This window comes from Lygodium microphyllum, chromosome 2 (genome assembly GCF_053477565.2).
Source record: "Lygodium microphyllum isolate KBCC chromosome 2, Lygodium_microphyllum_v1.1.10, whole genome shotgun sequence".
Classification (NCBI taxonomy): domain Eukaryota; kingdom Viridiplantae; phylum Streptophyta; class Polypodiopsida; order Schizaeales; family Lygodiaceae; genus Lygodium; species Lygodium microphyllum.
The window spans coordinates 153879765-153903713 of NC_141136.1; the positions used below are offsets into that span (position 1 = coordinate 153879765).

Here is a 23949-nt window from a genome sequence, read left to right on the forward strand (position 1 = left end):
ACCACTTTACGTGTGCTTTTTGCTCTTACTGTTGTTTTGGATTTAGAGCTGTATCAAATGGATGTAAAAACAGCTTTCTTGCATGGTGACATTGATGAGAAAATCTACATGAAACAGCCGGCTTTGTAGTTCCTGGAAAAGAGCAGATAGTGTGTAAGCTAAAACGCAGCCTGTATGGGCTGAAGCAAGCACCACGGCAGTGGTACAAAAAGTTTGATACTTTTATGCTATCTCATGAGTTTACACGCAGCCATGCAGATCATTGCTTGTACATGAAAAAGAATACAGATGGCAGCCCCATAATACTTGTTTTGTATGTGGATGATATGTTACTAGCTGGGAAAAGAAAGACTAGCTTGGATGCTCTCAAAAATCAGCTGAAATCAGCTTTCTCCATGAAAGATTTAGGGAATGCAGAGCATATTTTGGGCATGAGGATTCGTAGAGATAGAATGCAGAAATTGCTGTTTTTGTCTCAAGAAAAGTACATTGGAAAGGTACTGGACAGATTTAACATGGCTGAAGCTAAGCCTTTTGGGGTACCCTTACCTCCTTATCTCAAGCTTAGCAAAGCCAACAACCCAAAAGATGACGTGGAAGCAAATGCTATGAAGGGAGTTCCTTATGCATCAGCTTGTGGCTCTCTTATGTATGCTATGGTTGCTACTCGTCTAGACATTGCTCATGCAGTGGGAGTTGTTAGCAGGTTTATGTCAAATCCTGGCAAAGCACATTGGGAGGTTGTCAAGTGTATTCTTCGATACCTTAAGGGTACACAAAGAAAAAGTATTTGCTATGGGTAGGGTGCACTTAGTTTGCAGGGTTATTGTGATGCAGACATGGTAGGTGACTTGGACACTCGTAGGTCCACGAGCGGGTATGTCTTTACAGTTGCTGGTGAGGCTGTTTCTTGGTGTTCCAGGTTGCAAACCATTGTTGCACTGAGTACCACTGAAGCTGAATATATATCAGCCTACTGAAGCTTCTAAGGAAGCTATATGGTTGAGCAAACTTGCAGATGATCTCGGCATATCTATGGGTATTGCAGTTTTGGGATGTGATAGCCAGAATGGTGTGTATTTGGCTAAGAATGCCATGTATCATTCACGTATAGATGTGCGATATCACTTCATCAGATAGATTCTAGAAGATGGTCAAATCACATTGACCAAGATTAAAACACAAGATAACCTTGCAGATGTTTTCACTAAAATTCCAAGCAGAGCTCAACACAGGCATTGGATTCGACTAGTGGGAGTTGGTTAGCTAGAGGTTCATATCGGACCTTTCAGTGGGAGATTGTTGGGATATAAAGACCCGGTGACCTCCGTGTATATAAAGGCTTGGTGATCTTCGTGTATATAGTACACGCATACTGTACATGTGAATGCACCCTTTACGTGCCCTAAGTATAAATACATTTTATTCTTTGTGTACCAACACATGGTTGGTATACCCTTATCGTCTCAGACTTTCACTCTGCTCACACTCACTCCAGCCATCACACTCATACGCTCACTCTTGCTCGATCTCAAACTCTCTCAGCTGTGTCCTTCCAGTTACAACAGGGTTTGTAGGCAGGAACATGGAGTGCTCCGCAAACATGGAGAAGAGAAGAGAAGAGAGAAAAAACTCTGATGAATGGAATGATGAAGTTCTGAATCATGGAGTGAATGTGTAGCACAAGGAAGGCGATGAAGACAGCCACAAACCACGAACCGCAATGTCCTCCTGAATGGGTGTGAGGGCAGTGGAGAGGCTGGAGAGAAGAGATGACGGCGGGCTGAATGAATCAGCCGTGAGGAATGAATGAGAGAGTGGCCTATAAATAGGCACAATCAGTCTAGGATGCCGCCCCTTTTTGGGGCTGCAAACCCTAAATGCAAAACGCAAAAACGAAAAAACGCAAACTGCAAGTGAAGGACACAAAGTGATTGAACCAAATACAATAATTGAATGAAATTGATTTTTTGCAAATTTGAGAATTTAGTTTATGAAATCCTAATTTTTGCATAATCTGGGCAGGGAGCCGATTTCTTCTTTTGTGCTTTTATTTGATCAAGATCAAGAGTGAATGTTGCTTGGATGAGCATCTACCAAAATATTAGATAGATATATACATAGCATGTGGTTGAAATTTCAACTGTTTGTGGAAGTAAAGAGAGAGGCCTCTAACACATAGATGTAGGGTGTTCAAAATATCATACCAGGTCTACATTTTTTTTTTTGTTGATGTGGTTTTTTTGCTAGTTTGAGATAGGCTTCATAAATATTATATAGTATGCTTTTTACCTTGCATTAGCTATGTAGCTATGTCAAAAGAACACAACTAGGAGTTGTAAAAAAATCTTCAAAGACCTTTGCAAAAATTCATGTCATTAGTTCTTGTTAGCTATTTTAGGACTATTTCAAAAGCCTTGATAAATGATACTTGCATATATTTAACCCTATCTCAGGGGAATGAACACAACAAGGTCTAAAGAATCTTGGAAGAGATGGAAGGAAGAATTGCAAGGAGTATATCTCAAGAGCCTAGTCTCGAGAAAGTTCTAGCACATGGACGACCTTTTTTAATCTTTACAACATATTGTTGCAAGCATAAGTGTAGTAGTGTCACATGCCAATTTTCTAGAGAAAGTGGCATCCAAACCTTCTACTTTAAAAATATCTAAATTGATTGAGAATGTAATATAGCAATTAGAGATAAATTTGTTCCTTGTAAAATTTTAGAGCTTTTGATATGAATAGAATTTCCACCAGAGTAACTCTAAAAAATAGTAACATTCTAAAATTTAGGAGTCACCAAGTTTGGATTCGGGAGAGCTTCATTGTAGAGATTCCTTGGTCTATGATTTGCTTCTTTGATCATGAGCATTTAGTTTCACCTTTTAAAATCAATCATTATGTGAGCTTCTAGTCGATGTGACCATCTAAGTGAAAAGTCTTAGTCATCTAGGCTTTCTAGTCAATTTGATCACTTGATCTTTTAGTTCTCTTTGGCATCTTGTCTATGATGACTGGATTGTAAATTTAGGGTGTGTTGGCCATTTGTTACCCTTGAATGAAAAATGAGTATTTAGCTATATTTTTAAACACATATATGAAGTATATTTCAAGCTCTATGAGCATTAAATTCATGTGAATAATTGAGCCAAGACATCTAGACAGTAGTTGGGTATATTCCCTCTCTCGAAATTTGTCTTATCCTCAAGACGTTACTTGAAGTACTTTTGGTCCTACATTTGCTTTATAAGCTACAAGTATTTCTAGATAGTTTGTGAAATACTCTTCTAATATCTATTTAGACTCCAAATTAGAGTAAATTTTCAAAATATCAAAAGTAACCTTTTGTAAGCATTCCTTTCTGTATATCTCTTCATATTCATCTACTTTGGGTGGATCCTCTACTATTAAGTCCTAGTAGTGGAGACCCTTTGTATGGCTTCAAAAGATGAATATTGAAAGCATTAGGAATGCTCCAATGCTTTGGAAGTTGCATCATTAATCTTTTCATTGACTTGAAGTGGTAGGTTTCTTAGACGAACTTTGTCAAATATCAGCCACATCCAATCTCCTTCCTTTAAACAAAGTGTCTTCTATGCTTCTTTGCTACTTTCTTTTGTTTTTCTTAAGATCTTTGTATTGTTCTTTTGATTTGGGAAAAAACTGTATCCATATCATGCATGAAATAGTCGGCATGAAATACCTTATTTTTTATTCCGAGAATAGGTAGTAAGAGTGGTTTAGCATATATAAGCTCACAGGGTGCTTTACTTGTAGAAACATGAATTGTGTTGCTGTAGGCGTACTTGACTAAGAGCAAACGCTTTTCCCCTCGTTGGTTGCATAGTCACAAGTAATAGTCATTTATGGACTTAAGGGCTACGGGGACAGTAAATTCTTTGCATCCCTCATCCCATTTCATGTGACTAGTCACAAGTGACGACAATTCTTTCCTACCCCCTCCTTGTTTCCTATCTTGATTCTCCTCGCTTATGACTATGGTTGGTTGGCTTCATGGCAATAGCACTTCAGCATATCTAGTATCGCGAGGTTGGCTATCTCAATCTGACCATTTATTTGAGGATGATAAGAGGAAGAAAATGTGAGCTTCATACCCAAAGTTTCAAACAAAGGTTGCTAAAAGAAACAAGTAGTTTGTGGATCTTTATTGCCCACAATAGGTTGTGGTTTCTATGATGCCTGAAGAATTTTTGAATAAATATTTTAGCCGTTTGTTGGGATCTAATAGTCTTCTTGATTAGAATGAAATAAATGTGCTCGCTAAACCTGTCAATAATAATCTATATGGCATCATTGTTGTTTGGTGATTTTGAAAAGCCAAATATAAAATCAATTGCAATGTTTTCCCAAAGTTGGCTTGGAATTGGTAATGGCTGCAAAAGCCTTGCATGATATTGGTGAGCAAACTTTTATCTTTTGGCACACTAGACATTTTTTAATTCTTGCATGAGAAGGAAGGATCATAGGAACAATGCATAACAAAAGTGTAAGATTGGTCAATATCCAAACTTGCTAAATGTGGTGCCACATCCTTCGTACTTACTGAATTTTCAGCAACAATCATGCTCGATTGCTTCTTTCTTTCACTAGTAATCCTGTTTTGCATTCCTCAATGATATGCCCTTTTTTTCTACGATGATTATGTCTCTTTTCTTGGCATCCTCATTCTTGATGCTTGAAGAGTCCATAGAAGTGACCGATTTGCCTTTGTCCTTTGACTTTTATGGCTGCCACAAATTTTCTTTGTTCAAATGGCTAGCTGCAAATGCTTGATTTTCCATATTTATGTTGGTGCAATTCACCTGTGATTTCTCTTCTTACAACAATAATGATACTAGTGCATCAAATGTGTGTGCATTAGCATCTCCATTTGCAAGCAAGTGAAGTGTATTGGCAAAACTCTTATATGACACTAAGTAGGCCAGCCAAGACTATAGAAACAAGAGAAGTATCAAGAATAATCCCATTGATGTTCACAAACTACTCCTTTATATCCTTTATATGGGTAATGTAGTCATCCACCATATCACCCTTTGTCATGTGCTCATCTCAAGCTATTTGCACAAGTAGGTCACGCAAGCCCCATGCCTACAAAGAAGCAAGTTTATCCTAAGCATCCTTGATCATTGTGCATGACCAAATGTGCGGAATAACCTGTCTCTTGCACGAGAGTGCAATCAAACCATGTACTCAAGCATCTCTCCCATCCCATCTTAGTTGATCAATGGAGGGAGGTGCAACAAGAGTTGGAGCAGAAGATTCACTTGTGATAGTGGATAAACTAGTTGAGGCTACAACATTCTATGCAATAGAGCCTGTAGGCCTAACCTCAGAACCAGATACATAACCCCAAAGTTGTTTGGCAACCAAAACATGCTTCGTCATGTATGCCCACATCAGATCATTTGTGACATCCAATTTGCTAGAGTTCCCAAACATATTTAGCAAGTCATTTTGTCCTGCCATTGCTTACTGTGTATAATTGAATTTTTACAACAATGGCTTCCAAATGTGTACCTCAGGGTGCAGTAGTAGAAAATGCAAGGAAAATCTCTAAAAGCTTACAATTTTATGCACAATTGACAATGTCAAGAAAAATTTGCATTCAAAAAGACTCTGATGCATCCGAATGTCAATGAAGATGATGAAATTTGCTTTGATTCTGATGAAAATTGGGCAATTTTCAGCTCCAAATGACAAATCTCCATAATTTCAGTGAATTTTAGAGTTTTTGGCAAAAGCCCCAATTTTTTTGGAAGAAATTGAGTGAAAATTAATGTTCGCCAAAATTCCCAAATTTTGTGCTTGTGAAGGGGTTGCATGTAAACAAGAGTTTATTTTGTGGGATTAAAGCTGATGAAGGCTGAGAAAACAATAATAATTCAATATTGTAGACTATCGAGGCTGAATTGATGTGCCTGAGGCTGTCTTCGTCAAACGCAAACTATTGGGCTACAAGTGATGCTTATTTTTAGAAAGACAGGCTGCATGGTAAGGCAGGTTGTGTGGCAGGATAGTCAATCGGTGCAAGGCTGATTGTGTGGCGGGGCAGCAGTCGAGAACAGGGCAGATTTTGTGGACAAGGAACACGCAAGCTGTCTGTGACTGCTGAGCAGACGACTACAAGGCAGGCAATGAACTGGCTGCTAATGGGCAAGCCTGGATGATAAAGAAGTAGGGACTGGCTGCAATAGGTGCATGGAAAGAAACAGTTCATAAGGAGCAGTAGAAGCTGAGTTTGAGACTCAATGGCGGCTGAGGTTGTGGTAGTTGAAAAGAGACATGGCTCTGATACCACCCTTAGGATTCAGCAGCACACTTTCACAATGAACAATTGAACAACAAGAGAGAGAGAGTTGCTAGAAGGTCTCATCCACTATGTGAGAATGATCATGAATGCACAATCCCTAAGGTACTAAAGTACTACACCCACTAATGTGCATTCATATAGGGAGATACCCCTTCTCTGGCTAGAAGGTAAAAAAGGCCCATGGATAAGGGACACTAGAGCTACAGAGGAACATGATAAGTATAATAGCAGGCAACTGCTGTTTGGGCCATTCTTCGGCATCAAACTGATAAATTTCTCCCTCCACCATAGATCTTCTCTCTCCTTTGACAAATTCTCAACGAAATCGAAGAGGACAACATTGAATATGCTGTCATAAGCCCTAATTTCTAGTGAATTTAGGGTTTGTCAGCCATCTTGGGAAGCATGCCCGTAAATTAGAAGCTCGGTGATTGCAGTAGCTATTGGAATTCAAGGAATGCACATCTCCACAAACTGAGATGTCCTCCAAGAAGGGATGTGGACCATGTGGAAGGTGAGAGTGCCAAAGGCTGGCTGGAATGATTGGAATGAGGATGCACTCAATATAGACTTGTATTTATAGAGAATTAGGGGTGCATTTGTCCTACTACAAAAATGTGATCTATTTTAAATAAAATACCATTAATTGTTCTTTGGGGCTGTTTTAAGGAGACCAAGTTAGGGGTTAATGCACGATAATTAAGATTGAGTGCAAACCCTAAAATTAGTGTCTCAACATTCTAGTATGAATGTGTTCAGTGTACTTCAGGTTTTGGGCACTAGGTTATACTAAAAGGATGTAGGGCTCAAGTTTGCAACACTTGGTGCCTGATGACTCTTGGACTCTAGACCCGAGGCGACTCCATCCACACTCTAGGATGGTGTGGGCTGATTGTATGGGTTGTCAACCTTTGTGATGGGAGCTTGGCCTGACATGTTGGTGTTTCCATGGCGTAAGCTGGTTTGGCTCTTACTGGGAGGGGAGCTCGATGTCCATCCTCTATTTTTCTCTTCATGCTTGTATGGCTTGTGTCATGTAATGTGTAGATTGGAGGTCTATATTGGCATGTCAACACCGAAGTATTTCACAGTTGGTATGATACGTTGCATTAAACATTTTGCATACATAGCATTGCATTTTTATGCCCAATGGCACACAAAACATCCCAACCATTTGCACGCATTATCCTTCACGTACTCATAGAAAAAGAAATGACAGAGTCAACTACAAGGTGATTTTTGCCTTCCCTTAGCTTTAGCCTCCAAGTTGCAAGTATCTCCTCATTTAAATAATCAGCCAGTAACACATGCATTCTGCACTTTGTTTATCCATCCTTGCTGTAGATGGCTGGTCCATATCCTTAATGTTTTGACGAGGGAAATGCCTATCCCAAGGCGTGATTGCTTTCTCCTATTTGTCAAAGCCAAGATAAGCAGGGAATCACACAATCTGCTGGCATAGATAGGCATGCAACCATGTGACCCCTTATCCTTGATTGGTGCCTCCATAGGGCAGTGGTCCCAAGCATGTCATTATGTCCTGGCCATCCCCCAATATGCTGTAGAGCTTCATGCTTTTTCCCCTTCTTGTTTTGTAGCTTCTGCCATAAATTTCTGAGTTGAGAAAACGCTGAAGTGGTTGTTGTCCTTTCTCTTCTCCCTTTCTTTTTCTTGGTCAGCAAGTGGGGGCATCAGAGCGTAAATCCATACAAGCAACATCCTCTTGTTTCCATTTTCAATATTCGAAGCAACGGGATCACTGTTCTCATCTTTGGTGTTGGGGTATTCAGCCATAACATGACCTAAGTGCTCACAAGCTAAGATTAACCAACAAGGATGCCCCATTTTAGATACCTCAAAGGATGCATACTGAGAGAGTTAATGCATAACCAAGTAGGCCTCTTCCATCAAGGCATGAACATTCTGTTTCTATCATTTGCGCATATACTAGGAAGGACCAGAACCTTTCCAATGGCAGCCATGGCATCAAGCAACAACAGCCAATACACAGCGGAGCATCCTTCAATCTCCACCCAGATAGGGCATTCTTGCTTAAGCAACTATTGAAAGTCCATCATGAGTCTCCAAGGCACTACATGGACCAGCTTTTGATAAAAGAGCAAGCCATTTTATGTGAGAACATACCCCACTGCTCAATTGTCTGAAATATCACCTCATAAATGCCCGGTTGGACCAGCAAAGATGTCATGCACACATTATTGCTGCGTAGGGCCATGATGTCAATATCTTCTGAGTTAAGGATAAAAATACGACTTTTCTTATTTGATTTCTAGTCTCTCATATAAAATCACTCTTATTCTTCCAGAATACTTGTAATGTTTGATTGAGTGGCTCTTGTAATCTCTGCAAAAGAAACATTAAAACATTTCGATTTATCAAATCGAAATGTCTATTAGTGTAATTGCTGTTATAAGTTTATGCTAATATTGATCAGCATCCTTGCTCTACCTATTCTTTTAATGATGGAGTCATGGATTCAATGGATGGAACTGAATTAAATGATAAATTTATCAATGTGATTACTTTTTTGACAATTTCTTTAAATGAAATTAAGTCATGGATTCAAGGGATGAATTGAGTCAGCATGACAATTTCCTAATGCTGTTGATGTTATGATACTTTTGGTAATTCTCAATCAGAAGATGAGTCAGCACTGAATTTTCGATGTATTTCTTTCTGATTGTGCTATCCAACTACTTATGGGTTAAGGATTTCTTAATGCAACCTTACCGGTTCAATATAGTTAGAGAGGATGAGATTTAATTATTTTTATTTGGAGATGTAGGCCTGTTTAAGACTCTTAGGAACTTGCAAACTATGTGCACTGGTTAAGCATTCACTTCTTTTGCTGCTGGTACTCACACTGATCTAGTCTTGTAAGTTAATTACACGGTTGCTGTTTTCCTCTCCTCTATGTAATAACACTGGGCTGACCACCATCGGTATAATCATTCTGCCTATACAGAGTGCAGTATGGGTGTGTCACATGCAGCTTGGCAGTGTGTTTTTGTTTCTGTTTGCCAGATGACATGTAGAGTTGAGCAGAACCTTAGTGGTCCAAATGTTGGCTTTATTATTCTTTTGTTCATTAAGTATTTGGGTCTCTGCACTTTTTGCCAAGCCTGTTTTTGTTGTTCAGCTTGTTGGATTTTGCTCATCTTTATTTGACTGATCTTGAGCATATGTTGTCTGCCACTGGCATACTCATACAGGCTATTGTGGAACTCATGATCCAACGATACACACGAGAGGCAGGTGTACGCAACCTTGAACGTCATTTGGCAGCACTAGCCCGGGCAGCAGCTGTTAAGGTTGCTGAGAAAGAACACTCTTTTCAATTGTCTAAGGACTTGCATCAAGAGTCCAATTCAATGCTTGGAGGCAGCTTAGCAGATGGAGAAATAGTGATGGAAGTCGAGGCTGTAGGTGTTTCAGGTCGTGATGTGACTACTACTGTCGAGACATCAACCCCTTTGCTTATAGACGAGAGTACTCTGGAGATGATCCTTGGGGTAAATTTTCTTCTTTTTTTTCCCCCTGGGACATTCAAACATTCTTCTTGGGCAAGGGTTGAGTGTTTCCATATAAAATGAACGAGCTGCTTGAAGACTTATGTATTGCATGTTTGTCTTTTCCTGGGCGGCTGGTTTATTTTGGGCTAGCCTCCTAAATTTGATGGGAAGGAAGCTGCAGAAAGGGTGGCCACTCCTGGTGTTGCTGTGGGCTTGGTTTGGACCGTGTTTGGTGGTGAGGTCCAGTTTGTGGAGGCAACAGCAATGATTGGCAAGGGTGATTTACATTTGACAGGACAACTAGGGGATGTTATCAAGGAATCAGCCCAAATTGCACTCACATGGGTGAGTTTGAGAAGCAGCTTATATGACTTAATGTACTTTGTCTTAAGAAATTGTACGAGAGAGGTTGCTGTTGACTTGAGCATCAAACACACCTGAAGATGGTTTTACATGGTTTTCTCTTGTAGTTTTTGGAATGGCTGGCATTGAGAACTCTATTGTTTATAATAAAGTGATAGACAGAGGTTTTACACAAGAAATGTGTGGCTCTGAACATTATTATTTGATCCAGGTCAGAGCAAGGGCAGCAGAACTGAAGTTAGCAGAGAAAGAACAAGGGAATCTTCTGGAAAACCGAGATATACACATTCATTTTCCAGCAGGAGCAGTGCCCAAGGATGGACCATCGGCTGGTGTGACACTTGTTACGGCACTTGTATCACTATTTTTGCAGCGCAGTGTTCGTGCAGACACAGCTATGACTGGTGAAATGACACTTCGTGGACTGGTATTACCTGTTGGAGGTGTCAAAGACAAGGTGATAGCATTGATCTCATATTGGAATGCTTTGAGTTTACTCAGGAAGCTGACGATTAAGAGATTTATCACTTTTTTGCAGATACTAGCAGCCCATCGATGTGGCATTCGAAGAGTAATTCTTCCTGAGAAAAATGTCAAGGACCTAATGGAAGTTCCTGCAGCTATTCTTGCAAATATGGAGGTACCTATATTAAACCCTGAGAACTTTTTGATCTGATGCGTTTGCTTTACTGGTAAGCAAGTAAAAGGTCAACATACACTTCACTTTTAAGTTCATGGCCTTAACTGAGCTGTGAAAAGTTTTGGCAGATATTACTGGCCAAAAGGATGGAGGATGTCTTACATGAAGCCTTTGAAGGTGGCTGTCCATGGAAACTAGAAGCAAAGCTGTAACATGGTGGTCCTCATAGATCAAGCTTAAAGATACAGACAGGACTTGCAAGCACCACCACACAGAGCTTTTAAAATCTGTGCCATTTTGCTTCATAATGTCGTTTGGGCTACTATTGGGCATTGGAGAAATGTAATTTGAAGGAGCCACCATGTTCCAGTATACAGTCCAAGCAAAATCCAATAAGCATAGGGTGTATATGTTGCTCCTCCTCTGCCGTAAAAAGGGGAAGACTTGTCTCAAGCTGTGTAGCTTGAGATGGTATTCATTATAGTTCCTGTGTGTGTGCACGGATGGGCGTCAGTGTTAGCATAAAGGAAGAATCTTGATCATTGTTACAAAGGGCAAATAAAGGTAAATAATATGTCAAGTTGCATTTCTTTCAAAGTAACACAAGGTTGTGGTGCACGTGAATTGAAGTTCCATGAAATCATTGATATGGTTACAAAGAAGACAATAATAAGAACAAGAAAAGCTGTTCAAGGAGGGACCACCCTTGCTGGTCCTGTCCTGTGAGTAGTGCACAGGTATGTATAGTCATGCACGAATGGTTTGATTATTTGTATAGTGTGATAACAGCAGAAATTATGTAGTGGTAATAGACAATGATGTGAAAAAGAAGGTATTTGTCCAACCAGAGCGATTCTTAGATTTGATGAGCCTTACAGAGAAATAGCAAGTCCGTGTATTGTGGGAGGCTACATGAGAATGTTAAGTCAATAGAATTATGGACATGCTTTACATAGCCTATGCATGGGCTTTGGATGATAAGGAAGTAAAACAATGCAACCTAGCTCATTAAAAAGAAGTTGTTATACATATTGGAAAGGGAGGGCTCTTTTGAAGTCCCCAAATCCTAGTATTTCAAAGTAACAAATGCCATAGGCTTTTTACATATGTGCGTTCCATAACATTTTCATACATAAAAGCGTCCAAGTCATTTGAGTCCAAAAAATCGGAATAAATAGACCTCATTTCACAAAAGGTGGTAGTAGATCATTCAACAATACAATTTCCCTAATGGAAGCCTGCTTTGAAGCGACAAGTACACGAGGTCACTCATTTATTACTTAAAAAGTTAGTCTCTTGCATAGTTGTGCCCGCAATGATACTTGCATTGAAAGGGATAATATCGTAAGAGACCATGTTTAGAACAATTACAATGTAGGTATAAGGGGGATGTTTTTTGTTTTGTTTTGTTTGAGAGAGAGAGAGAGAGAGAGAGAGAGAGAGAGAGAGAGATCGATCGATCGATCTAAACAAGATGAAATTGAATCCCTCTAGATAGATCTATGAATAAGTTGGATCTGGGGGGTTCACAACACGCTTAAAGCATAAGTGCATTTGAAAATAGTTGCTTGGGCAAAGTAAGGCCATTATAGGATTATATTTGTGTTTAAGTGTGAAAGTAATAGCAACAAGGGCAACTTTATTGGAAAAGCAACCCTAAAATGGCTTTATTACCTTATCTTCTTTGGCTTTACAATAACAAAAAGGGTTTTTTTAATTCTAGGAGGCAAGGTCAACCCACTAGTGTGTAATGGGTTAAGAGAGAACAAGATATACTAGATGCCTTGAATTAACATAGTACATGATTTTAGTGAATGGGAGTATAGTCTTTGCAAGGGAGAGAACTATGCTTGTCCCTACAAACCACAATGGTATACAAAGGGGTGAGAAGAGCTTAGTGCTTTATTGGGCATGTATACACTCTTTGACAATGTAACAAAGCACTCTATTTCACATGGTTGCCTATCTTCTTGGAAGTAAGGTTCATGACAAGGGATAGAATTGATTTAAAGCATTCTATTTCACATGGTTGTCCATCTTGTTGGAAGTAAGGAAGGCTCATGACAAGGATAAAATATAGAATTGGTTTGATGATTGTCATCATTTTTACATAGTTGTTTATCTAAATTTGATTCGTGATTTGTTGTTTTTTTGAGATAGTTGTTTATACAATTTTTGATGGATCAAAAATTTAAGTCGTATGTTTGCATTGTGAAAGGGAGGTGATTTGTTCAATCATAGATTTGTAGTTGAGTTGTAGTTGAGCATGAGAGGAGGTAGCCAAACACTAACATAGTTAGTTGACAAGGAAGATGGGGTCCAGTAGGAAAGATATGCTCCACAAGTCAATGCTTTTATTCCTTTTGATAACTAATGAAGATGGAAATTCTACTTAAAAAAAGGGTAAGGGAATATTGGATTGGTGTCTTTGCTGCAAGTTATCGTAAGACGCTAAGAAACTAGAGGACAATATATTATTTAAATTCCTCACCTAGAAGCTTAGATTATGAATATATTAGTTTGTTTAGGAAGATGAAAAGGCATAAAAGTGATACATAAGAATATGGAAGGGAATTTTGATAAGAAAGAGTTATATGGCCTATAGCCAATGAGCTTTGATTGTTCTTACTTGAAAGCTCATGCAAGGTGGATTTTTGAATTGATTATTCAATTTTCCAGAAAAGTTAGGATAAAATGTCCGAAGTCAAGGGTTATGATGTGATTTTCATAGATGAAAGAGGGGTGGTGAGGGGCCTTATCCGACTTGTTATATCAACACATTACAAAGAAAGGATTGTCCATTTTCTATAACATGATAGTTTGTAAATATTGTGTACCTTTTTGGAAATGATTTAATTTCTTCGATGGGAATACTCATCATAATTTTATAGTAGGAATGCTTCTCATCATAATTAATAGATCTACTTATTTTCTAGTGGATGAAAATGGTACAAGATCAATCAAGGTTCTATAATAGGAGCGCTTGTCAAGTTTTGTAAAGTTCATATTTGGTGGGTTATTTTCATTATTTTCCAAAATCTTCTAAAAGACCATTCACTTTCCACAAGGGCATTCGTAAGAGCCATCCTTAGTATAGATGGCAAGATAAATGAATGACAAAGGTCGATTGCAATAGGACCCTCCTTGATGACCTTGCCATGGAGGAGGACCAATTGAATATTCATGTACATAAGAGCCCCGACCTTCATGAATACACCATGTGAATATATGTATATATCTCCAACCAAGTGATGCAAACTTGTAGGAAATTTTCGCCTATCAAACAACACTTGAATCCATAATCTCGTAATTATGAGCTCATGTTAGGCCATCACCTAGTAAACTCTTTCAAGGTTAGGTAGAATAAAGTATATAATACAAGAAGTTACATAACAAAACTATATAAAGGCTTCTCTAATTTAAAAACCTCTAGAAAGACATTTAAACATACAATTTTTTCTTCGTCACCATTCCACTTTAGTATGTGTCTCTAAATCTTTGTAACTACTGTATCTTTAGAGCCAACATTTTATAAGGTCTTTGGCAACCTTCCATTATCATAGCACCTTACCTTTCATTGTAATTACATTTCAGCACCGGTTCTCTTAATCCTTTGTTTATGCAACAGAAGATCCTTCACTCCCATTACCTTGAGCTCTCCCATGGTTTGAATCAGCATTGTCATACAATTTTTCAAACAAAACAAAATATCAAACTTTGTGTGTTTTGCAAAAGCCAAGAACCAAATAAATGAATAAACAAGGCGATCTAATCACAATGGTTTGCATTGGAAAATAAGAAATTGAGTGCCAAAAAGTAATGTATTTCATTCCATGTTTTGAAGCTCTATTCAACATTTTGGGAGACTTATTCAAACAATAAATCATATAACAATTTGAAGGGCTCAAAAATAGTTCCTTACATGGCAAAATAAATCATGTAAAGCTTCAAAAGCTTTGTAGATTTTTCTCTATGTAAGACACAATACTTGAGTCTAAAGAAAACAAACAATTGATTTTCCTTTATTGTAGATGCACCAAGGGTGCAAGGGATCTTGAGGAAGTAGGAGGAGCAAGATAGAGATGGAAATGAAAAGAGTATAGAAACACAAGGATACTCCTCATCCTCCAAGTTTTTTTTTTTTCTATTATTTTCACCCTTTCATGATCAACATTCCTTTTCTAAACATTCTTCCTATTTTCGAAATTAAAGTTGATGCTTTAGGCCCCAAGACTAGGGTCAAAGAAGCTATTGTCAATGATGAAGAAAGGGGAGAGGCCCCCAATAACATTCTAAAACAAATCTCCTTGTAGGCATGCAAAACCTCATGTTGTAGCCATGATAGATCATGGTAGCATAGTGATCTAGCAATTTAATGACACCCTAGATTGTGTGTTAAATATTTACGTTGTTGAGTCATAATAAATCAGATGTCCTTCAATCACTACCATAAAGAAAGGGTTATCATCTCTTATGAGAAAAGAGGTTAAGAGAGATTCTATTCTCTACAACCTCAATTGTGTATTGTACTCATGGTGATAATTGTCTAAAGGCAAAATTCACACTTACTTTCTCAATCATAGAAATTATATTACATACTAACCAATTTATTTTAGGGCCTAACATCACAAAGTGACTTCACAAAATGCGATTACAAAAATAAAAGTAGGATGAAGCAATAAATATATTTTGATAACCTCCCAATAAAGGAGTTCAAAAAACCAATCTTTGAATGTTACATTACTTCATGTTTCTATGCAGTCAAGGATAAATAGCCCCAATGGACATAGGTTTTACACTACTAATTCAAATGCCTTTTGAAGCAAACAACGTAAAGGTTAATCCTCATGTGCACTCACTGCACACTTGATTATTTGTATATGATAATATGAGACTTTTTATAAGTGACAAGTTCTATCATCTTCTTTGTGAACTTTGATCAATTCTCTCATGAAAGTTCAAGCTCTAGAAGAACTTGCATCATGCACGCTCTTGTAGCAACAACCTTGCTTGCTATCATAAAGTCTGGCTTTTGCACAATTAGAGGTTTATGGAGTTTTCTCCCATAGTCACAATAAAAGAACCTACCTAGGAGCCTAGTACCTCTCCCCTTTTGGTAAATTGCAATGTATATTGAGCAGATGTTTGTATAACCTTATGGTGCCATATATTTTTTATAATGTGTGAGATATATTGCTTTAGAAAAGCTGAGCACAAAGATCAAGGGTGTTAGTGGGCTCCCTTGCCTAGTGGGCCTCTTTAGAGAAAAGAGAGTTGAAAAGACCCCTTTGATGCTAATGGAGGCAATATCATTCCAAAATAGGGTGGCCACCATGTTGTTAAATATTGTTTTGAAGTGCATAGCAGCCATCATAGCCATGATGAAGGACCAACTCACTTGATCGTAAGCTTTGTCCCAATCCCCATTTATTAGAAAAAAGTCTGATTATAAGGTCAGGGCATGATACATGGAAAAAATGAGGTTGAATACTACATCAAGTATACTCCTCCCATGCACAAATCTGTACTACTTGGAATGTATGGTCCTTGAAAACAAGAGCTTAACATGCATGGCAAGAACTTTAGCAAGCACATTGTACAAAAAATTAACCATTGTTTAGTGAATGCCAGTTTGTCACCTTGGTCCTAGCTAGGGACTTAGATATTAACTTTATCAAACCTTGATTGAAACACTATGGCAACTCTAGTTTGTTGTATATGTTGAGCACGAGCACTAGATCATGTCCACAATAAGGCCAAAGCTTGTAAAATACTTCAACCAAGAGACCATCTAGACCAAGGGCTTTCCCAATCTTCATTTTGAAAGGAGAGCTTGTTTAGTAGGGATAAGGGCCACCGAGTCTTCCAAAAAGTCATGCAGTCTCTACTCATAGGCTGTGATAGCATGTGGGTCTACACCAAGAATTGTTGCTAGGTGATCTTCACACCATATTGAGGCTATTCATCGTCCTTTGCGAGACGAGTCCAAACTCTCTTCCACTGATAAGGTGGAGTTGGTAAAGACTTAGGCATGGATAGATTCTCACCTCCATAGAAGTCTCCTTTGACTCTTCCAATGAAGCAGAGGATGGAACATTAGCCGAAGACGATGTTGCCAAGAAAATTTTCCTAAAGAAATCAAAAGCACAATCCCTAACAATGAGCACTAAAAGCCAACTCCGGAAAGATGCAAGTCCATTGTTGATGGGTGAATACCTCCTACCTGAACTAGGAGTAACCTTTGAAATTATTTCTGACATTGAAATCGAAGCATGGATGTACTGCTCCCTATGCTACATGGCCACAATGGAGATAGAGTCAAAAGCATAAGTAGATACAGAAGCAAAGGTAGAAGATGCAACAAATAGCCCGTTCTTCTCTTATAGAGCCTATGTACATGCAAAGATAGAGTCTGAAGAGGATGATGATGGGAGCCACAATGTAGATTACGAAAGCAAAGTGGAAGAAGCTATCCAATAGAAGAGGATACTAATGAGTAGGATGATCCAGAGAGGCTACAAAAGTTAAAGTTGGACAGAATGACTATGGTACCCTTTGGACTGGTAAATGAACCTCATCACATACAAAAGATTTACAAGAAGTGGTAAGCAAAATAAGCCTTCCATTACTAGTGAATATTGTCACTCTAAATTACCCTTCTCGAGAAAGGATGATGATGATGCACCTTGCCAGCAAGCATTAGTCCTACAGCCTAAATAGATTTTAGTTAGTCCCTATTATGTGACATTCTTGGATACATCCTCAAAAGATGAGCTCTCGATTCAAGAAATAGTTAACTCTTAAACAAAATTTGAAATAGTCTTGAGACCATTTTATCATTCCAAGGAGCTAGATGAGTCTCCATAAAAGGTCGAAGCTGGTTCTAGCAGAGCATCAAATGAGGACACAACTCCCTTGAAGGAGTCAGATGATAGGTATCCAAAAGCAATTTGTGGGACCTTCATTTGAGAAGTGAAAGGTGAAAAGAAGTTGACTTTTATTGATGCAAATGGCATGCAAAGACATCTCAAAGTGGGTAGGAGTTTTCTAGAAGAGGAGTTGTTGACCCTTTATAATTGCTAAAGGAGAACCTTGATGTTTTTTCTTGGTCTTACAAAGACTAAAAGGGGATTGATCCCATTGTGTGTCAACATCATATTGACCTAGAGCTCGATGCTAAGTCTATATGATAATGACAGAGGAGCATAAATACAAATTACTCCACCTTGGTAAAAGTAGAGTTGTTGAAGCTTCCAGAAGTCGAGTTCATCTATCTAATGGCCAATAGTTAATGGGTTTCACCCATTGTGGTCATACCTAAAAAGAATAGAAAGTTGTAGATTTGTGTGGACTTCTAATGAAAGCTAAATTCCAAAACAAAGAAAGATAATTTCCATATCCCCTTCACTGTGACCAATTGTTAGACATAGTGGCAAGACATGAGCCTTATTCCTTTTTGGATGGATTTATTGGATACAATCAGGAGGTTGATTGGAGAAGAAGACCAGTCCAAGACAATCTTCACAAAAAAATGGGATACTTATGCCTACAGAGTGATGCCGTTTGGGCTCTACACAACACCCTTGCTACCTTCCAGTGAGTCATGATGGCTGCATTCCAAAATCATCTACACGATTTCATTTAGGTATATCAAGATGATTTCCGTGTCTTCAGTTCACTCTGTAAGCATTGGGAGCACCTGGAGCAATGTTTTAATCAATGCGGGAGGATGGGATCTCCCTCAACCCCAACGAGTGCATCTTCGGAGTCTCTTTAGGTGTTCTATTGGGTCATATTGTCTCTGCACAAGGAATAGGAATAGACCTCGCCAACATTGAGAAGATTGCGGCTTTGATTCCACCAACCAACATAAAGCAATTGAGAGGATTTCTTGGCCATGTAGACTACTATAGGAGGTTCATTGCACATTTTGCAACAACGACAGCCTTCTTGTATAAGCTCTTGAGGAAAGATGTAGAATTAATTTGGATAGATGGAAGAAGCATTTAATGCCTTGAAGAAGTGCCTCATCAGAGCACCTATCTTATAGGTGCCTAATGAAATTCCATCTCCACATTGATGCATTTGTAGAAGGCTTAGGCACGCAGTCCTTTGCTAGAAAGGCTTTTCAAAGTTGGATCAACCCATCTATTATGCAAGCCAAAAAGTCATGGATAGGGAGAGGAACTATATAGTGATAGAGCTTGAGTGCCTTGCAATGGTGTTTGCCCTAAAGAAGTTTTAACACTATTTGTTGTCGATGCACTTCAAGTTTTATGTGGATCATGAAGCTCTCTCCTTTTCTTGATGATAAGGCGGATGGTAAAGGCTAAATAACGAGGTGGCTCCTTCTGTTCCCCGAGTTTGATTTTGAAGTGGTTACTAAGCCTAGTCGTTCCCATGTCATGGTTGATCGTCTGTCACGAATCCCTTAGAGTGTTGTAGGGGAGAAAGATGATCTCGACCTTCCTGATGCTTTCTTGTTCTTAGTTGAAATTGTGACTTTATGGTATGCAAACATTGCTAACCTCTTGGCTCACAACATTATACTCTTAGCATCTCTAGTAGAGAGAAGAAGCTTTTGTCGGAATTAGCCCCTTACACTTTGCTAGGTGGCGCTTTGTACAAGAAAGGCAAAGATGAAGTGTTGCAAAGATGTGTTGCAGGAGATGAGATTGGGATTGTGCCTAAAGCCATGCCATGATGAGCCATGTGGAGGACATTTTGTAGGAGAAGCGATGGCTAGGAAGGCTTTGCTCACAGGATACTAGTGGCCAATCCAAAAGATACCTATGATTACTATAAGCCTTGTAATACTTATTAACGGATGGGAAAGCCTATCAAAAGCAGTGCCATGCCAGTACATCCTATCCTTCTTCTAAATACGTTTGAGAAGTGGGGTATTGAATTTGTGGGCCCCATCCACCCTCCAACCAGAAGGAATCAGAATAGATACATTCTGGTATCTACTAATTATGTGATGAGCCAAAGCTCTTAAGTACAATGATGGTAACATCGTGGCTTCCTTTAGAGCTTGTAATTAATAGATGTACTTACTTTCTAAATAAGATAATGTAAGAGCTAACATAGATCTATAAGATCTGCCATCATAAGTCCACAAACTACTATCCTAGAGCCAATGATCAAGTCAAAGTCACCAATTGTATCCTTTGTTTGATCTTGACAAAGACAATTTTTGCACATCACCGTGATCGGGATGATTGACTTACAAAAGCCCTTTGGGCATATAGAACCTCCCATAAGGCCACAATAGGACAAACACCTTTCCAATTGGTCTCTGGTATAGAAACCATCTTTCTAGTAGAACTAGAACTACCCTCTTTGTGAGTGGCTATTAAAGAGCGGCTAGGAGATGTAGAGTTCCTACAGTGCCGTCTCTTACACTTAGAATGAATGGATGAGACTCGGAGGATAGCCTTATAATGCATGGAAGCCACACATGTCTGATGCAAAGTTCACCATGATAGTTTCATCAAATATAAAGAATTCAAAGAAGTTGATCTCATCCTTTCTTATAATTCATGCTTTGACAAGTTCTGTGGAAAGCTCCAATAGTGCTAGATGGGCCCTTACAAGGTACTTGTAGTCAATCTTAACGGCTCTATCGAAGTGCAAGCCATTGATGCATTTGATGATACCTACTCTGCAGTCTCCATAGTTGGGTTGGGTCTGGTGTTCACACCCTCACTCAATCTCTCTAAGTGATTACTCTCGTGTTAAGCTCACATGTAATCCTTGGCCTTCCCAAGGTTCAAACATTCCTTGCTTATTTTCGTCACCTTGAGAGGAAAGGGGATACACAAAAGAGCATTTACAAATGGAAATAAAAGATGAGGTAAAACCACATAATACCTAGCATAACTTTATTAAAAGACCTAGAATCAATGTGAAAACAACATGTCTTAGCATCCTTCTTGACTAAGTGAGGTTCAAAGCACCAATAACTAGTTTAATCTTCAATTACTCCTTTTTCCAATATCTCTTTTAATAACTTCATTAATGTGGTCAACTTTTTTAAGAGATCTATGATGACACATTGGTTTCATGATTGGCTGTATAATTTTCTATATTTTATGAAAAATTGATAGGTTTAGTTTGATCAATTGTTTTAAATTATTGTGGGATACCATACCTAGATAGTGATGTGTGTGCACGGGAGATTCACTAGTAGTAATAAGGGATGTCACTTGCGTGCAAGAAACATATGAAAATACCCCAATGAGCTCAACTTCATCTTCTCCAATTGGGACGAGATTTGATGAGCATTTGTAAGCGAATATATACTATGGGATGGCATGTAAGGCTTGACTTCAAGATTATTTACAATATTGCTAGTTCTACAAAGATTATTTCATCCTTTTGTGCATATTTTCCCCTACACAAGTGACTTCTGTATTGAGGATAATCAATGGCCATGGTTGGCAATAATGATCTATGTCATATATTTGCTATTGAGGATAGGTTGTATGGATAGGTCACATCATGTGTTGGTTACAAAAGGACTCTGGGACATTGTATAGGGAATTGAAGTATGGCTTGGTATGATTCCAAAAACTGCACATGCAGTAGAAATAGGTGTTGTTGAGGATGTTGTAGGTTACAATTCTACGCTAATGAATCTTACATCATTGCCACATATTCCTAAGTAGATTCATTAGAACAAAAAAGATGTAGAGGCTCATGCCTTGATTGCAGTATCTATTAAGAGCATTATTGATCCCACACATTTGCTCATGCAAGAGAGCTAAAGAAACTTAGAATATACTTGCACAATAGTATGAAGGAAGAAATAGGGTTGATGTTGCTTATTTGCATAAGCAATTAGAGATTGGACATAAGGATAAAGGTGACCCTATGGAGCAGTCTTTTAACAAAGATCATAGATCCTAAGGAGTAGTTGATTGTTGTAAATTTGCTAGACATCTCACGTTTGTAGATTTTTCTCAATGGTCTACTTAATTCTTATGGGTTGTGTATCTATTCTTAGTTTGATAATGAAAAGTAATTTCGATGCTTTGCCATTTGATGAGTTGGTTTCTATTTTGTTGCAAAAAGAATAATCTCAGTAAAATTGCTCCATCATGCATGTTGCAAATTAAGTTTTTCTGGCTAGTTAGAAAAGTAAAGATAAAGGTACGGTCATGTCATTGAGGTCTATCCTAAATTGATTATGAGAGAGGCTAGTATGGCTATTATACATATCTCTCCTTTTAATAAAAAATTTCAAATATTTGTAGATTAGAAACACATCACCCTCATGTTTGATATATAAGGTGCTCTCAATTGAACTATTCTAAAAAGCATGTGCAATTAAGTATGCATATATTTTATCATACCAAGCCTAAGGTGTTTACTTCAGACCACACAATGTCTTCTTCAATCTAGACGCTTTGTTTTCCTTCCCTTCTAAACAAGACCGTGATGTGAATAAACAGATACTTCCTAATGCAAATCACTATTTAGAAATGTAGTTTCAATGTCAAACTATTATATATTCTAACCATTATGAGATGGTACTACTTAAAGCTCTGAATTGTTATTGTATGGCAAACAAAAGTAAAGGTTTCATCAAAGTCCATACCCTTGTGTTAAGCATAACCCTTTGCCAGAAGTTTAGACTAATATTGATAATTCGACTTTCATTTCAACTTGTAAACCCACTTGATATCAATGGCCTTTTTCCAAGAGGCAAATCACATGAGTAGACAATAGCATCAAACTTTCATAGTAGCCATCCAATTTTCTAAATTTTGTGTATCTTCAAAAGAAACAAGTTATTCCTTATCACACATGTTGGAAACAATGAATGCACAAAAAATTGATACATAAGAGGCACTATGAGAGCTACAATGAGTACAACTAGATATATATACATCCAATTTACTCTTAGACAAAGTTTACACCTAACTATTTTGGCATAGACCTAACTGTTCAATCTCCACTCTTTCATTAAAAAGTACATGATTCACATCTACATTAGAAATAGGTTGATTTGTGGATTCATGAGAAACTTGGAGAGGTTAAAAAGCTACCTCATTTGGTGGTATTGCTACCATTGGAAAGTGGTAAGAAAGTATTTCTCATATGTGCACACACACACACACACACACACACACACACACACACACACACACACACACACACACACACACACACACACACACACACACACACACACACACACACACACACACACACACACACACACACACACACACACACACGGTGAGCATAGATCTATCTCCTTGCTACATGAAAGTAGAGGCTCCATAATATCTTCCACAAAGACAACATCATGAATGATCAAAATATGCTTACTTTTTGGATGATATAGCTTGTAATCATTCTTTTCAGTATTGCAACCAACAAATATAGCCTTGTCATTTGATTTTTTGTGTTATGCTATCTTGGTACTAATGCATAATATAGACAACCCAAAAATACACAAGTGAGAAAAAGATGTCTTTTTTCCATGCCAAGCCTCATATGGAGTGATAGACTACAATGCTTTAGAAGGATACTTGTTTAGTACATAAGTTGCACACATGTAATACCCTCAAGCTAGAAACCATGTGGCAAAGCTTGACTTTTGATCATACATTACCCCATCTCCCCATGAGAAATCTATTCTCTCTCTTAGCTACCCTATTTTATTGTGGTGCATATGGCACTATACATTGATGTTTTATTCCATGCTCAACCAAAAATGCATCAAGCTCTTTAGACTTATACACATCCCCGTGATTAGAATGGAGAGTGCCCACTTTAAATCCTATTAGATTTTCAATCATACATACAAATTGTTTGAAGTACAAATCACTTTAGACTTATCTTTCAAAGCATACACTTGCACATGCCAAGAGTAATTATAAATAAAAGTCACAAAGTAAAGGTAATTGCCAAAAGACAATGCTTGCATTGGACTACAAAGATCATTGTGTAAAAGCTATAATTTGTGAATAGGCTCACCAAACTATCATTGAAAAAGGAAGCATGATGCACTTTACCTAATCTATAGCCCTTAGAAATTTGTTTTCCAGGTACTTTGACAGTAGGCA

At 38.2% G+C, this 23949-nt stretch overlaps 1 protein-coding gene across 1 annotated transcript in view; it reads left to right on the top strand.

The window, feature by feature from the left end:
• The window catches only part of LON2 (lon protease 2), a 54213-nt gene extending 42331 nt beyond the window's left edge, over positions 1–11882 (top strand). The window contains exons 13-17 of the mRNA XM_087699756.1: positions 9568–9867; positions 10018–10212; positions 10442–10687; positions 10769–10870; positions 10999–11882. Coding sequence (XP_087555882.1) covers positions 9568–9867; positions 10018–10212; positions 10442–10687; positions 10769–10870; positions 10999–11082 — 927 coding nt within the window. The 3' untranslated portion in view covers positions 11083–11882. The remainder of the gene's footprint in view (positions 1–9567; positions 9868–10017; positions 10213–10441; positions 10688–10768; positions 10871–10998) is intronic.
• Positions 11883–23949: the final 12067 nt, after the last annotated feature.